Source organism: Rhinolophus ferrumequinum, chromosome 17 (assembly GCF_004115265.2).
Source record: "Rhinolophus ferrumequinum isolate MPI-CBG mRhiFer1 chromosome 17, mRhiFer1_v1.p, whole genome shotgun sequence".
NCBI classification, from domain to species: Eukaryota; Metazoa; Chordata; class Mammalia; order Chiroptera; family Rhinolophidae; genus Rhinolophus; species Rhinolophus ferrumequinum.
The window spans coordinates 63,042,554-63,058,360 of record NC_046300.1 but is presented as its reverse complement, the minus strand read 5'-3'; the positions used below and the strand labels follow the sequence as shown (position 1 = coordinate 63,058,360).

Sequence of the window (15,807 nt, the reverse complement as noted above, 5' to 3'; positions counted from 1 at the left end):
AAAACAGCATCCCTGTTTTCGTTCTCTGTTTTGGAGTCAAGACTAGATCATGTAGTTGTTTTCTTCATTCCTCTCAAATACTGCCTGGAACTCTCTTGGTCTGAAGAATACACAACAGTTTTCTCAACTTTATAAAACATCCATAGGCCTGTAGCATGCTACTTTTGGCTTTTTTATCTTCTTGTAGACAATTTGTTTTGTAGTTGAGAACAATATATTGTTACTGTCAACTTTTAAGTTAATTTTAGGATAGCAAAATGCAAGAAATTCTTTTATGTCTCCCTCCCTCCCCCCCTTTTTTTTTGGATTCTAGACTTTGATTTTATTTTGCTCTTGCTGCTAAGGGCCAAATAGTTGAAATTCCTAGCAATAGTCCTGCCAAATCATTCTGTGTTTTTTAGTAATACTGGGAAAATGATCTATTTTTATAACCTATTGCTCATATTTGATTTCCAGAGTATACCTGGCCTTGAGAGTTTTTACTGCTTTGCAATGCATTGATCTTGGCTGATTTTAGTTTTTCATTTAACTACAATTATCTGCACATAGGTAGAATGGTAGATCCTTGGAGAGCCAAGACTTTTCATATATCGTTTCATTTTTCTTCTGCCATTTAGTGTATAGGACTGAAGATCCATTGAGTTTCAAGTAACTACTCTCTTATCTCCCATAAAAAGAAAAATGTTACTTTTCATCATATATTTTCTTCTCATTGTTATTTTATTCTTAATTAAATTGGGTAAACCCAAAGGGTGGACATTTTGTTGCATTCGGTTCCTGGAGTAATAAGTAAGTCCTAGAGCTATCCATATCCGATGCATTTTAGTATGAAGCAAGGTAAATGGTAACTTATAAAAGAAATTTTCCTTTTCTCTCTCAGTTAAAGTAGGGCTGAAAATTTGACAACTACACCTTTTAAAAAAACGTTTAAATGATTTTTCCCACTGATCATTGGCAAATTACCCAGCTTCTCTGTGCGTCAGTTTCTTTATTCATGAAATGGAGCCAGTAATAACTTTCTCCATTGGACCTTGGGAGAGTATTGTGAGAACCAACTGATCTCAATATGTGAAGCGGCCTTTATTTATTTAAAATTAAAGGATGCTAGACCAATTTATTACTATTTTATTTTTGTCATTTTTGATGTGCATGTAAATTAGGTATAAGTAAAAGGTGACAAATTATGGGAGTGGGACATAAGTGACAAGATTGATACTATTTCTTCTTTAAAAAAGAAGGTCAGCCATTCCCCCTCTGATCTACCTGGCTTCCTTGGCGCCAGCATCCAGCTGCATTCGCATCTACAGGTGACTTCTAAAATTTGACCTGGCTGGAATTTCCAACACATATTCAGTGGATTAACTAGTAAAAATGGATATGATGTGACTGTAATGTGTGGCTCTCTTTTTTGTACTTCTTTACACTATAAAGACAGGGTCCTCCTTTTTGCCTTTGAACGAGGAGAATTTGATTTAATAAAGTAACAGATGAGGCTTTTGAGGAAGACGGGAAGCTTTGTTTTGTTTTTTCTTCTAGAAGTTTGCCAAAGATTAGAAGCCGGATAGATGCCTTAGTGCTTGGGTATTATTTAGTTTGTGGTGGTTTTAGCCCTTTGTGAAGCCAAAAAGCCATTCAAAGTCAAAAGGCAGCTGTAGATCTTGACCAGCTTACTTACTGGTCAGCCTGGACTATGGATGACCAGGGCTGGTTCCCTCCCCTCCAGGATCCCACTGCTTCTGAGTGCTACCTTCCATCTCCTCCTGCTGGAAGCCAAGACTGAAGGAAGCACCTTGCTCTCTCAGCCAAAGGGAAAGAGGAGGGAAGAGCAAGACGACCCAGCCTTTGGTTATAGTGGGATTGAAATAGAACTTGTGTCACCACAAGCCCTCCTGCCTCCTCTTTGGGACTGGAGGTAGAAGAGGCGAGGGACATGCAGACCCCCTGAGCGAGGAGCCTGCCTCTGCACAGTTGGGCAGCCCTCCCAGAGACCACCGGAAGCCCTTGCTTTGAAAGGGGCACCTGCGCCCAACAAACGTGCACCCCACTCCGTGTGTGAAGGCCCCGTGTCCTATGTTGACTCCTTCAGCTTAGGTGTGCAGACATTCCCACAATCCTACCGTAAGTCCTTTCTTCTCACCCCGGAACTGTGCAACTGCCTCCCAGTTGAGTTCCCCTAACCCTGAAACGTCCCCTCCTGCCCTTTTCCCAGCAGTTCCACAAATCTGGGACCCCCTTGAAGTTAAGCCGTAGTCTTCAGGGCTCGCTTGCCCAGGACCACTGTTTGTGGCACCCTGCCCATCACCTAGCTCTCCCTACTCAGCCTTTGGGTCTCAGCTGCACTTTCACACCCTCAGGGAGGCATTTCTGACCCTGCTCCCCACATCCTACAGCACGTGCCTCTGTTAGAACTCCGTAGCCGTGCCTGCTCCTTTATATTATTTGTTCAAATGTCTGCCTTCTCCACTCTCGTCTAAGACCCACTTAGACAGAGATCATCTCTGTTTTGTCACAATGCATTCTAAGTACTTAGTTCCCCGCCTGACATGTAGTAACAACTCAATACATAATTTTTTAATGAACAAGAGTATGTATTTTGGGAATGGATGAACTTCTTTCTGTATTCACTGTTGAGACAAAGAGGCATTCATTTGCCTGTTCAATAAACATTTATTGATTGCCTGCTGTGTGCCAGTCACTGAAGAAACAAATATGAATGAGGCCCTGTCCCTACTTCTATCAGTTTCTGAATGGGGATGGCTGCCAACCACCTGGGGACATTCAGAAGCGTGTGGAAGTGCTTTTTGTTGTTGCTGTCATCACTGGGGCACTGCTGGCGTGTAGTGGGAAGATCCCAAGGTTACTAACGGTTCTCCAATGTGTGGGGTACTCTTGCACAAGGAGGGACCGTCGCAGCCTCCACCTCTCCTGTCGGGGTTCCTCACAGAGCTTACAGCCCAACAGAGGAAGGGACTCCAGAGGGGCAGTATCCTGGCATGTGTGCGACAAGAGATTTCCCAGCAGTGCGTGGCCCTGTAGGTGTACCAGCACTCCACGTGGGGTCATGTGGGACAATCTGCGTTCAGTATGGTCGAGAAAAGCTTCACCCCTATTAGGAAGCCTCTACTTTCAATGAAACGGCAAAGCCAGAAGTGAAAGTAACAAACCATAAATAGCTTATGAGGAAAATGACTATCCTAATTTTTATGATAAGGATCCCAAAAAGGTTAACGAAGATAATGGCAATGGCATTTCAGTTCTTTCTCAAAGAGTGTACACTCTGCTGAGTATGTGAAAACTATTATCGAGTGATTGTTGCATTTCTTTCTCAATCTGCCTCTTGGGGAGAAAATAGCAAGAGGGAAGAATGTGTTTCTCCACAACAAAAGTCATGTGAAAGAAAGAGCAGAGTATAGTGTTTAACTAGACCAGAGTTCCTCCATCTTTTCACGGCTGACATTTAGGGAAGAATGATTCTCTGTTGGGCGGACTGTCCTGGGCATTGTAGGATGTGGAGCAGCACCCCTGGTCTCTCCCCACTAGGTGCCAGTAGCACCCCCAGTCGTGACAACCAAAAACATCTGCAGACATTGCCAAGTGTCCCAGGGACCGGTGTGTGTGTGTGTGTGTGTGTGTGTGTGTGTGTGTGTGTGTGTACGCAAAATTGCCCCTAATTGAGAGCCATTGAATTAGACCTTGTTTTCATCCCCCTCCAGCCCTAAGTCAGACATTCATGGTCTATCAGAATTTAGCCACACTGGCTTTTCAGTTATGTAGAGTACAGTTTAAAAATGTCCACAGGCATTAGGTGAATTCTGTCTTTCTGATAGTCAGAGAGGACCACTGGGCGCTGCTATATGACCTACCAGCCATCTCTCTCCAGAGACAGGGTTTGGCGTTTGTGCTGTCTTCCTGGCATTGTGCTTCTCTTCCCGCTGACTGCTCAAAGGAGAACCTACAGGAGCCTCAGGGATAAGGGTGATTTTCCCATCTGTAGCAGACCTCCCAGGTGTATGAATAATGCTATCCCCTGAAGCATCTGTTTAAGCCTCTGGAGAAAGCTGCAGGAAATTACAGTGTGTTGCAGGAACTCTGATGCTGGAGAGAAAAGAAAATACTCTTCTGAAATTTAAAAAAAAAAAAAAAAGCAAGATAATTTTGAAGCTAGCTTGATTTAGCTCCCTTTCCACAGGAAATTTTAGACCAGCCCCAAGGGTGTGTGTCTGGGATCTGGTATGTCCCACGTGGCTAGTCCATTTTAAGAATGATGCCACACTTGGGTCGCTCTTTTCTCCACTGTTACACATCTGGGTTCACTTGCCATCCACTGCCAGTCCCTGGTGTGCAAGAACTTGCACTTCCTTCCCTCTAAAATCCCACTTGCCCCAGAGCTTTGAACTTGTCCTCCAGGAGAGGAAAGCTGTTTGGATAAGAAGCATCAGTGTTGACAGCAGTGGGAACAACATGTCTTTTCCTTGCCTCCAGCTTTGAGCATACACTACTTCTCTGAGTCCCCAGGAAAGGTTGGCTATGGTGGGAAAGATAGAGCTTCAAAAAGCTTTTTGCGAACTTGAACAAGAGTGGCAGAACTACTCCCCAAAAGAAGTTACCACCAACTTTAACAACCAACACACAGAAAGGGATAGGAAAGCAGATATAGATAGTTTTAAAATGTGGTTTGTTTGTGTGTTTTTTAAAGATTTTATTGGGGAAGGGGAACAGGACTTTATTGGGGAACAGTGTGTACTTTCATAACTTTTCCAAGTCAAGTTGTCCTTTCAGTCTTAGTTGTGGAGGGCGCAGCTCAGCTCCAGGTTCAGTTGCTGTTGTTAATTTTACAGGGGGCGCTGCCCACCATCCCTTGTGGGAGTCGAGGAGTCGAATAGGCAACCTTGTGATTGAGAGCCCGCGCTCCAACCAACTGAACCATCCGGGAGCTCAGCGGCAGCTCAGCTCAAGGTGCCGTGTTCAATCTTAGTTGCAGGAGGCAGAGCCCACCATCCTTTGCGGGAGTGGCACTGACAACCTTGTGGTTGAGAGCCCACGCTCCAACCAATCGAGCCATCTGGCCACCCAGGAGCTGAGCGGCAGCTCATTGACTTCATTCTAGTTGCAGACAGCTCAGCTCGCTGGCCCATGTGGGAATCGAAACGGCAGCCCCATTGCCCAGAGCTCATGCTCTAACCAACTGAGCCACCCGTCTGCCCTAAAATGTGGTTTTTTTAAAAACATATTTTACCTACACTGTTTTATCTGACTACAAAAAAAAATAAAAATAAAAAAAAACCAATTCCTGATTGTTTTCTTTGGGTGCTTACCCTTTGCTACCCACTGTACTAAAACTTTATACAGAATATTGTACTTAATCGTCCCCCAAAGTCTATGTAATGAATTCTGGTATCATTGCCATTTTATAGATGAGGACACTGAGGCTTTGTGGATTAAGGAGCTTACACAAAGTCCCACAGGTCTTAAGGGACTTAAGGCTGGTGTGTCTCTGTTAGGAGACTCCTAATTACTGTGACCTATACCAGAGGTTCTCCAACTCTAGCATGGATAGGAACCACCCGGAGGCTACATGGGAACTCAGATCCCTAACCTCACGCCCTAGTTTCTAATTCTGGAGTAGCCCGAGAATTTACATCTCTGACAAGTTCCCCAGTGATGCTGCTGGTTCAAGGACCACACTTTGAGAATCCATATCGTACCACATCTCATTTTCTAGAAAATCGTGTAAGCACCAACTTTGGAAACTTTGAATGACAATGACCAAGGTTGAAACTGACTGCTGACGTTAGACCTTTGCGTGAACAGGTAACAGCCATGGGGCTTCTAGAGCATCATTTCTGAGAGAGAGGATGGTATCATGAGAGAGATAATTGACCTGTTGTTGGTTTTATTCTGGTATTCCCTTGGCTGCCCAACATTTCTGAGAACACAGGCGCCCTGCATCGTTAAAAAAAAAAAAAAAAAAAAAAGGAATGTACCACCACTATTCACTCTTACAAATAGGCCATTTTCGAAGTTCAGTAATTTTCCATTAGAAGTATGACATTTGTTTTGCAAACGATAGTTAGTTTATTCTATTTTGATTCAGTAAGCCCTAGTGTCTTTTGATTCTGTATAAACGCTGTGATTGTTATCTTGGTGAATATCATCAGAATGCTAATACTAATATGCACATAGAGCTGATTTACTATAAAGAAAGGTTTGCAGATCTTGGATCAGATCTTGTGTCCTATTAAAGTTCAGCAAAGACTCTTAGACAATTTTATTAGTAATAAAAAGAAGCAAAAAGTAGTAAAAAGAAGAAATGTCATTTAAATGTTTCCTGGTTATAGTCACTTTGAAAACAACAGACACTTTGAGGACAGATTTTTGTGTTCTTTTGACTGATCGAGTTTCTCCTGAATTAAGATTTCAACGGCACATTTGAAACCTGAAATAAACCTGATTTACTTATCGATAATCTGTTCTGAAGCCTTCAGGAGAAAGGTTTTGGTGACTTACCTTTCTGCCACTTAATAGCAAAGATAACAGCCCAGGTGTGAAACTGCCAGTAAAATACAGGCGATTGTCTTACATAGGATTCAGGAAAAAAACAGCATCCTAAAATTGGCTGCGGTGCTTTTGCTATGAGAAATGTTACAGTAGTATATGGGACTGGAAGCTACACATATTCTGAAGGAAAATAGAGACCAGTAGTATGTGGGACAGAATTCTTGGGCTCTCTTTTTCAAACGCCTTAGGCGATATCATTTGTAGGGTCAAATTGAAAAAACAACAACAACAAAAAAACCCAAACATTAATTATCTGGTGACCTCCTGAGTGGTAAGTCCAGAATGAACTACTGGGCAGGTTTGTTCTGGCAGCTGCGGCTAGGCATGTCCAGAATCCAACCAAAAGTTCTCTTGTGAGCTTCTATTTTCCAGCAAATAGTAACTGGAAGCAATCTGCTAGAGCCCAAGAACCCTGTTTGTTTTTCTCATAAACTGACAGCTGCATTGGAATCAGCACAGGGCGAGAGGTATTGGAACAGGCCACCTGACTGGCAACAACAGCGAGTTTGTCATTTTTTCAAGACCTTCAAGTTAGTACCAAAGGCGGGTTCTGGTGCCACGCACACACTGTTGCTTTGAGACTGGTGTCTTCATCTCCTTGGCTCCAGCACAACCAAGGAAACATTCAAGGCTGTTCCCCCAGGAGTGGGGTCCAAAGGGATGCCGCAGAGGATTATTTTTCCTACTGCATTTGCGGTTGCCCAGGGTATTTATCAGTGGGGACACAGCAAGATACCAGGCAAAGACCCCATAATGTAAAGTAAGATGCTCCCCAAAGCAGATTAGGAAACTCGGGCGGGTGTGCGAGCGCGCGCGCCCGCGCGTGTCTGTGTGTGTGTGTGTGTGTGTGTGTGTGTGTGTGTGCAGGACGTGCAGGCCAAGTGCGCTGAAATGCAGCTCTCCTCTTTGCCTGCAAAGAGTTGCTCCACTGCCCGCCCTGCCCGGCGCACTTACGGAGCGCCAGGGGGAGTCCTCGCCGGCCAAGGCTTCCCGCGCCCCGGGAGAGCGGAGGGCTCGCCTAGCGGAGCTTAGCGCAGCCTGCTCGGCGCTGCCAGCGAGCGGGCGGGGGTGGACACTGGGCTTCTGTGTGCCAGCCGCAGCCGTTGGTTGGCTGGCGCCCAATCCTGGGGCATGCCGCCGAAGCCTGACCAGCCCGCACGGTGAAAGACCAGTTTAGTGGAAGGCTGACCCCCGGCAGCCAGCAGAGCCCGCGTCGGCAGCACAAGCGGTGGGGCTGCTGGGGTCCGCTTGCTGGGCGGCAGCTGCGGGGGCCAGGCACCCCCGGGTTCCAAGGGAAGGAGGAGGCATGGCTTCTGTGTTCACGTGTGGAGTGGAGGACTTGCTGTTTAGCGGCAGCCGCTTCGTGTGGAACTTGACCGTGTCCACGCTGCGGAGATGGTACACGGAAAGGCTGCGGGCTTGTCACCAGGTGCTGCGAACGTGGTGCGGGCTGCGGGATGTGTACCAGGTAAGGCAGGGCACGCGGCGCCCGAGGGCCCTTGCAGGATGCCAGGAGCTCTTAGGAAGCCAGTTCCACCTGTATGATTTTATTTTCTCTCTCCCTCCACCTCTCTCTGTTTAAACTCCTAGCGGGCCGCTTTACTCTTGGGTCAAATGCTTAGCAGCTGTAGGTAACTGCCTGATAAAGCTTGTGAATTTTTCCCATTGGACATGGGGGCCCTTGCGAATTAGTGCTCAGCATTGGCAGACATCTGTTGTGGGGTGATGGTGTACTGGCTGGCACTCAGCTAAGAAGCTGTAGCTTTGCAGCAGAGGGTCTGCAGGAAGCAACCTTGACATTCAAATGATTCCTTCTTTTTTATTTCATTGGGGGTTGGAGGTAAGCATTTCTGGGGCAATGATTTCACACCAGGTTAGTCAGAGGGGCATTAATGGATTTGCATTCTTCTGTTTGATTTTATTTCAGTTTTCCATCCAGCAGCCCCAACTTGCAAGGCAGAGCCAGGAAAACCTGATTCTGTGTCTACTGGCTTTTGGAAAAAAGGACAGCAAATTGTGAACACTTTGCAGGAGGATGATGGACCGGGGAAGGGAGGGGTAGCCTGGCTGAACATTGAAGTGCTTACATTTGGATTTACTCCCTGTCACACAACACAGCCTCTTTATTTCTCCGCTAGGTCCCATTCTGCAGGCAAAAAATGCAGCAACTTTGTTCAACTAGGAGACTATCCATCCTTTGGATAGTCTTTGGGACTACAGCTTCCTGGGGTTTTTGTTTTGTCTTGTTTTAAGCAGTCATTTATGGATTTAAAAGTCCTGTTTCGGTTGTCAATATCTTTGAGGTTTACAAAAATGTACATAGCCTTTTAGCAGATTATACTGGGTGTTTGCTATAAGAATATAGCATCCCACTTCTCCCCCCGCCCTCCCCCCGTGATGTGGAATAGCTTTGTTGCTGTTTCTAGATTCCCCCTACCCTGACCCATCCCCAGTATGGCTATGATTTATATCTCACTGTACTGAATCCTATATGTGATCAGGCCCCTGGTTCTGATACACGATCGTCTTCCATCCATCAAGCAAAATAAAAAGACCAGCACTGAAGTTAAACTGGGGGCATCTAAAGAATCAGTGTCCCCTGTCATACTTGACATATGTGTCATCCTTGTTAAAATGTAAGGAACATTTTACTTTGTGCTTTCACACTCCTGCTTTGGATAACATGTCTGCAATGTCTTGTATTTTGAAATAATTCAAAAGCCAGGTTGATAACTGGGCAACATGCGGGGTCTGAGAGTGTTAAGGAATTGTGGATATACCCCATCTGGCTGTATTACACAGATCATCTGGCGTTTTGGAGCCAGAGGTGTGTCTGCCTCTCAGCCTTTTGCTGTTTTGGGAAATCATTATTCAGTTTGGTTTGTAGGAGAAATGAGCCTGATAATAATTTTCCCTTTGCTTTTCAATGTTTGAGAAACTTTCAAAAAGAGAGCACAAGTATTGTAGCCAACCAGAGAGCCTCCATGCCTCTCTCCCCAAAGATTCAGGGGACTTCTGGATTATCTCTTCTACTCTTAATGACCAACTCAAATGAAGTTTCAAGAAACCTGAGACATCATGGGTTCTTTATAAGGTTGATCAATAATTATTTTTAAGCAGAACAGCAACTTGAAGGACCAAACTACTGAACTATAGGTTTTCTCTTTTGTAAAATGGATAGTGACTGAGCCAGAACCCTCTCATATTGATAAGAAAGAACATCTAAAACAATGACAGACATTTTATGAGGATTGAGTCATAAATACAAAATGACGTCTAAGTGTAAAGTTTCCTGTGTCTTTGGAGAAATAAGATTTTAAAAATATTTCAGAACTTTGGGAAAACTATAGATTCCTTCATTGCACAACACAGAATTGTTAGCAACGAAACACCAGTTTCTCAAATGCCTTTGAAATAACGAACAAAAAAATAATGACTTAAATTGTATAGAACTGAAAAGCAGTAAAATAAACTGATTAATACCTTTAGTTCCAAGTTAAATAGATGTAGGAGTGAACCCTACCTCTGTATGACATAGCCTATGTATGACTATGGGTAAGTTACTTAATCTTACTAGGCTTCACTTTCATTGTTTATAAAATGGGAAATGTCGTAGTACTAATTACAGAGATTGCTAAGAGAATTAATTAGCATATAAGACATTTAGCACAGTGCCTAGAGTTTAGGAAGCATTCAATAAATGTTATCTGTTCTGTCAGTTAGGTTTCTTTGTTTTTTTGTTGTTTTGTTATTTTTTTTTAATCGTAATAGGAAGCCCAACTCAAACTAACCTATAAATACCTAACAGAATAAAAAGAAGGGAATTCTTTGACACAACTGAAAAACTAGCAGTAGAATGAACTTCAGATATGGTTTGATCAGGGCACCATGCTTGTTCCCCATGATTCTTTCAGCCCTGTCTTATTCGTGTGTTGACTTTATCCTCATGATATTCTTTTCTCATGATAGCAGATAGGCACAGCAGGTCCAGAGCTTAAATGCACACATCAACCCATCCAGATAGAAAATTTCTCATATCCACCAACAATCAAGAAAATTTCCAGTTTGCATTCTGGTGTGTCAACTTAGGGTCTGTGCCCATCCCCAATGCCATGCACTGATTGGCACAGGGAATGGGATTATAATACATGCATTCTCAGTGGGAATGATATGGCCCCCCAAGAGGCAAAAATAGTTTCCTGATGATAGAAGGAGGCAAAACAAAACAATATAAAACAACAAAAAAAACCTTATTCTTTTTGTGTATAAAGCACAGATATTCAATACATAAACAGATATACAGCATATCTGTGGAATTAGAATATGAGAGGGGCTAGCTAACAAAAAGTATCTAAAAAAGCTTCTTAAGGGGGTGATAATGAATAAAAACATAGAAAACCACTGAATTATATTGATTGGTTTAGGCCCATGGAAGAGCAGACTTATTTCTGAAGCTGGGAATAAAGTGGCCCCTCCAGACCACATAGTTGCTAAACAGCGAAGGAGGGTCAGTGCTTCATTAAGATACAATCAGCACTGTCCATGGCACATGAATTCTCAGAATCTCAAATCCAGAGCTCTTTAAATAAAATAATTTGTTATTTGACAAGGTGAGTATAAAGATTGATGTACAAACACATTTGGAAGTATTTTGCCACAGTATTTGAGCTAAGGAAACCCACGTTGCTATCCCATAATTATGAATGCTAAACCAGAGAGGGGAATGTCCCATTGTACTGGGCAGCTTTCTGTCATACGAACTGGAAACATACACCATAGAGTTACATATCTTACTGAACCCAAATTTTCTTTTATCATCTTGATGATAAAAGGTGTCATTTTTCTTGCTTCTAGTCTGAATGGTCTTGTTGGTAAGGAAATCCAGACCTCAGTCACTCTAACGAGAAATAAGGCTGAGGTGGAAGATATCCATTACACTAAATACCTGGCCATCCCCTGGGATGTTTTGTTTATTCATATACTATAAGTGAAATAAGATCTCCCACCTGTTCATAAGGAATTTGGCAATAATATTATTGCCTGGCTCACAAAGCATCATTTCTTTGGAACTGAAGGCTTTCTTTGCTTATAGATACTGAAGAGACAAATGCCTTAGTTTGCCGAGAACCATGAATAATGAAGATACTAACTATAAGGCATTTCTGTTGTAATGTGACTAAATGAAAAGCAGGCTGAGGCTGCCTTGTCACAAAGACTTACTATGTGAGTGAAGGTTTGAGTGAAGGTTTGAATTAGGTTAAAGTTGCAGGCATGGGATTCTCACCTTCAATTCTGAGCTACATTCTAAAAGCTGATTTGTCAACCATGTATCTATCCTGCATATAGCTTGCCTAGATGGGTTGCATTATAGCTATTGATTAGGTTTAACAAGCAATTAAGGCAGAAAATGATGGGAGAATGTTATTTAAAAAAATATCAACACCTTTTGCTTTTTATTAAGTGTGACATGTTCTAACAAAGCCCTCAACTGGTGACTTGGGATTAAGTTTTCTCTTCCCTTCCAATATTTCAAAGGTAGAATTTTGTACAAACTCTGAATAAAGTCATTGCCTCCAGCAGGAGGCAACATGGGCAGAATCTAGGATATTTAAGTCCCCATAAGAGACTGGATCAGCTCCCCTGAGGCAGGCACCTGGCACTGATGGGGTCACATGTGATGCAGAACACGGCAGAGGCTGTAGACTCAAACTTGAGCAAATTTGACCTTGAGCAAACTCCTTTCCCTCTCTGAGCCCCACTTCCTCCTGGATAAGGGGAGAACTGTGGTGCTTGCATTGTGTGGTAGGGTGAGAATTTCATGAGATAATGGATATGACACTGAGCGCTGGCCTGGCACAAGCAAATGTTCAATAAACGTCAGCTTCTGGTTATGTAAAGGACTTAACAGCAGACCCATACAAGGTACTTGATAAAGGGTGGCTATGGGTATTACTGTTGTTTTCCTAAGTGACACTACCTCTCTGGACACTGAATTCCCATCTTTTCCGGTAAGGCTGATCAGTAAGAGGTTGTGGAGTTTCCACAGCAATATGGAGGGGGGATCTGGGGGGTTGGGGCTTGTGTTCCACGCAGTAGACCCACGTTTTCTTTAAGCCCATACATACAATCTAGGAGGCCACAGACAGCGTACACTGGGGTCTCTAAGGAGATGATCTCTCTATATCCAAGACCCTGAGGATCCATAAACTGGTAACACCTGAACTTTGCATCCCACCACACTGTAGGGGAAGGTCCAAGTCCCCCATAGGGCAAGTTCTCACTGAACGTCCAGCAACCAGTGCATTTCAAACCATATATACTCTGCTTGCTCCCACCTTAACTCTCCACAGTCCTCTGAATTCTATAGACTACGTGGAGAGCTGACAAACGATGACCCACAGGAAAACGCTGGCCTCCCTTCTGTGTTTGTAAATAAATTTTTATTGGCACACGGCCTCCTGCTTTTGTAAATTAAGTTTTATTAGCACACAGCCTGCTTATTTGTTTATATGTTTTCTATGGCTGCTTTCTCACTACAGTAGCAGAACTGAGTAATTGTGACTCAACTACTTAGAGCTGAGTAGTTGATACAAGACTGTATTGATCACAAAATCAAAAATTTTTTGTATCAGGCCCTTTACAGAGAAAGCTTGCCAATCTCTGGACAGGGGGGAAAAAAGGCAATGTATTGGATAGAGAATGATAGAGGAAGAAAAGTCCAGAATTTAATCATAGACAATCAGAACTTGAAGGAATATGGAAGAATTTTCTTATCAAAAACCTAGTCGGTAGGAGATTCAGAAGGAAATATTCAGGATGAGTGTTCAATTTACCTTTACTAGTCCCTTCCTTGTAGAACGTAAGGATTGGTGTTGTATATTGATTCATTCATTTGTCCATCTATTCATACCTAAAAATCATCAAGTGTTCACCATTCCCAGTTAGTATGCCAAGGTGTTAGCAACACAGAGTCGAAATAATTACTGAGAAAATTCATCTTCCACCTTATCTGGTAACCAAAGACTGCAATTTTATAGCACGGAACTGAGATGCTAAGGTACCCAGAAACCAGGAAGCAAAACTATCTTAATATTTTAGCCCATCACTTGACATAAGTCAATTTCTAACAGACTGTGTCATTTAAGATCAACAAGATTAGTGTCAGGATCTTTGAAAAATGTTTTTGAACCTTTGTTGCACAGCTTAAAAACACAAAGTTAAAAATGGATTCTAGTGCCTTTTCAAATTGGAGTTTGTTTTTCTCATTCCACCTTTTATTGGTGGAGCTAGAGCATCAAATAACTTCCTGTTCATCCCCTACTTATGTTTATTCTGAACATTACATTTGTGATATCCAATTGGTTGTTGTGGAAAAGTGTGAACAGGAAATAAGATCTATAATTCTAAATTTTATAAACAAAAGCATATGACTTATAGCATGGAAAAGAGGCAGAAATTAAGCCTCCGTATGTAACCATGTGTGTGTGTATATATACATACATAACAAATATAAATTCTGGCATCCTTGAAATAGTCTTTTGCCACGAAAGGGGCTGGCAAATATGGTAAATTGAATAGTACTATCTTCCCCTAATGTCCTAATAATTTTTAATCTCTTGAATTTTGTTTGGGCAAAACTTCTTGCTTAAATTACTATTTTCTCCTTAACTAGTGCTTTTATATAGTCTCACTGCCTGGATTCAACTAATAGCTACTAATTATTAAACAGCTGCTGTGTGCTAGGCCTCATACTTAAGCACTTTGCACGTATTATCTTTTTGTTTGTTTGTTTTAAAAAACCTATAGGGATTATTTTAATATGCAAAAATATAAAAGATAATATGGATAAAACTCAAGCACCTACCACTTAGTTTTAAGTCACCTTAATATTGTGCTATGTTTGCTTTAGATACTTTTTTGTAATATAATAAAATTTTATAGAATAAGTTGAAACCACCTTTATACCTCCCTTTTCTCCATAAAAATAATCTACGCTGAAGTTAGTGTTTTTCCTTCCCAAACATGGTTTTATAAATTTGCTACATATATTTGTAGCGATATATATATATATATATATATATATATATATATATATATATATATATATATATTTGTCCCTACACTTTGGCAACTATCAGTTTGTTCTCTATATCTATGGTCTGTTTCTGTTTTGTAGAAATGCTATATATTTTTGTAATTGTAAAATTTTTATATGGATATGTCATTCTGCTACCTTATTTTTCTCTCAACAAGCTTTTGAAATTTACCTCAAAATTCATTTTAACCTCTGTCTTCAATTATATGAATATATCAATCTCTTGTTGATGGATTCAGTGTCCCAAAATACTACAGTAAAAATGTTTGTATTTGCCTCCTTGTACATAGGAGCAAGAGCTTCTCCAGGGTATGTACTCACAAGGAGGGTTGTTAGATTTTTAGCATTAATAGATGTGCCTTATCTTTGTCTTTATAACAACTCTTCAAAATGAGTGCATGAATTCCACTTTAGTGGTTTTATGTGCTTGCTAGCTAATAAGTCATGGTGCTGGAATTTAGCAGAGCTCTGACTGACTCCAGCACTCAACCTCTTGCCACAGACTTGCTGCTTTATTTATTAGAAGGCAAATAACACATAAAGGTGGAATTTTATTATTTATTCACTGATTCATTCACTCAACAAACATTGGGTGGAAACATAACCTAATGCTTTAAAATTAAGTCTATAAATTCAGAGTGCCTGAGTTCAAATCCGAACTCAACGTATGAGGTATGATCGAAAAATGTGGTGAATGTTTAAATAAAAAAACAATTTATTACAGTAAAAGATACATTGCCATTAATCCCCCTCACTTTGAGCACACTTATCCCATCATTCTGGCCACTTTCTGAAGCAGTTTTGGAAGTCCTCTTTCGTGAGTGTCTTTAGTTGTGCTGTCGTGGCTGACTTGATATCCTGAATCATTTTGACTTTGAGGAAGAGCTAGAAGTCCCACGATGCCATATCCAGTGAATAAGGTGGATGAGGACACAAAAATTTGATAGAAATTGCCATACCAGAAATGATGTGTGATAGAGAACCTTTCTGTTGTGATCAAAACATATAGTCACTGCTGCTGCCAAGTGCCATCCATTGGAAAGGCAGGGATCTTCAATACGGGAAGTGGTGTGCCGAACCTTAGTAATAGTGTGTGACAAGTTTCAACTTGTTCAGTGCAGTCAGTCGGGTGTGAGCTACAGTTGAGAGAATGT

At 41.9% G+C, this 15,807-nt stretch overlaps 1 protein-coding gene across 5 annotated transcripts in view; it reads left to right on the top strand.

The window, feature by feature from the left end:
- Positions 1–15,807, top strand: part of FRMD4B (FERM domain containing 4B) — a 372,884-nt gene that overhangs the window by 172,935 nt on the left and 184,142 nt on the right. Inside the window, exon 1 of one of the 5 annotated variants that reach the window (XM_033132201.1) lies at positions 7,373–8,026. The exons of 2 other annotated variants lie outside the window; for them this stretch is intronic. In XM_033132201.1, the coding sequence (XP_032988092.1) occupies positions 7,865–8,026 (162 nt within the window). In that variant the 5' untranslated portion in view covers positions 7,373–7,864. Of the gene's footprint in view, positions 1–7,372; positions 8,027–15,807 lie in introns of those variants that run through there. 2 more of the 5 variants (XM_033132198.1, XM_033132199.1) reach the window with 2 other exon arrangements.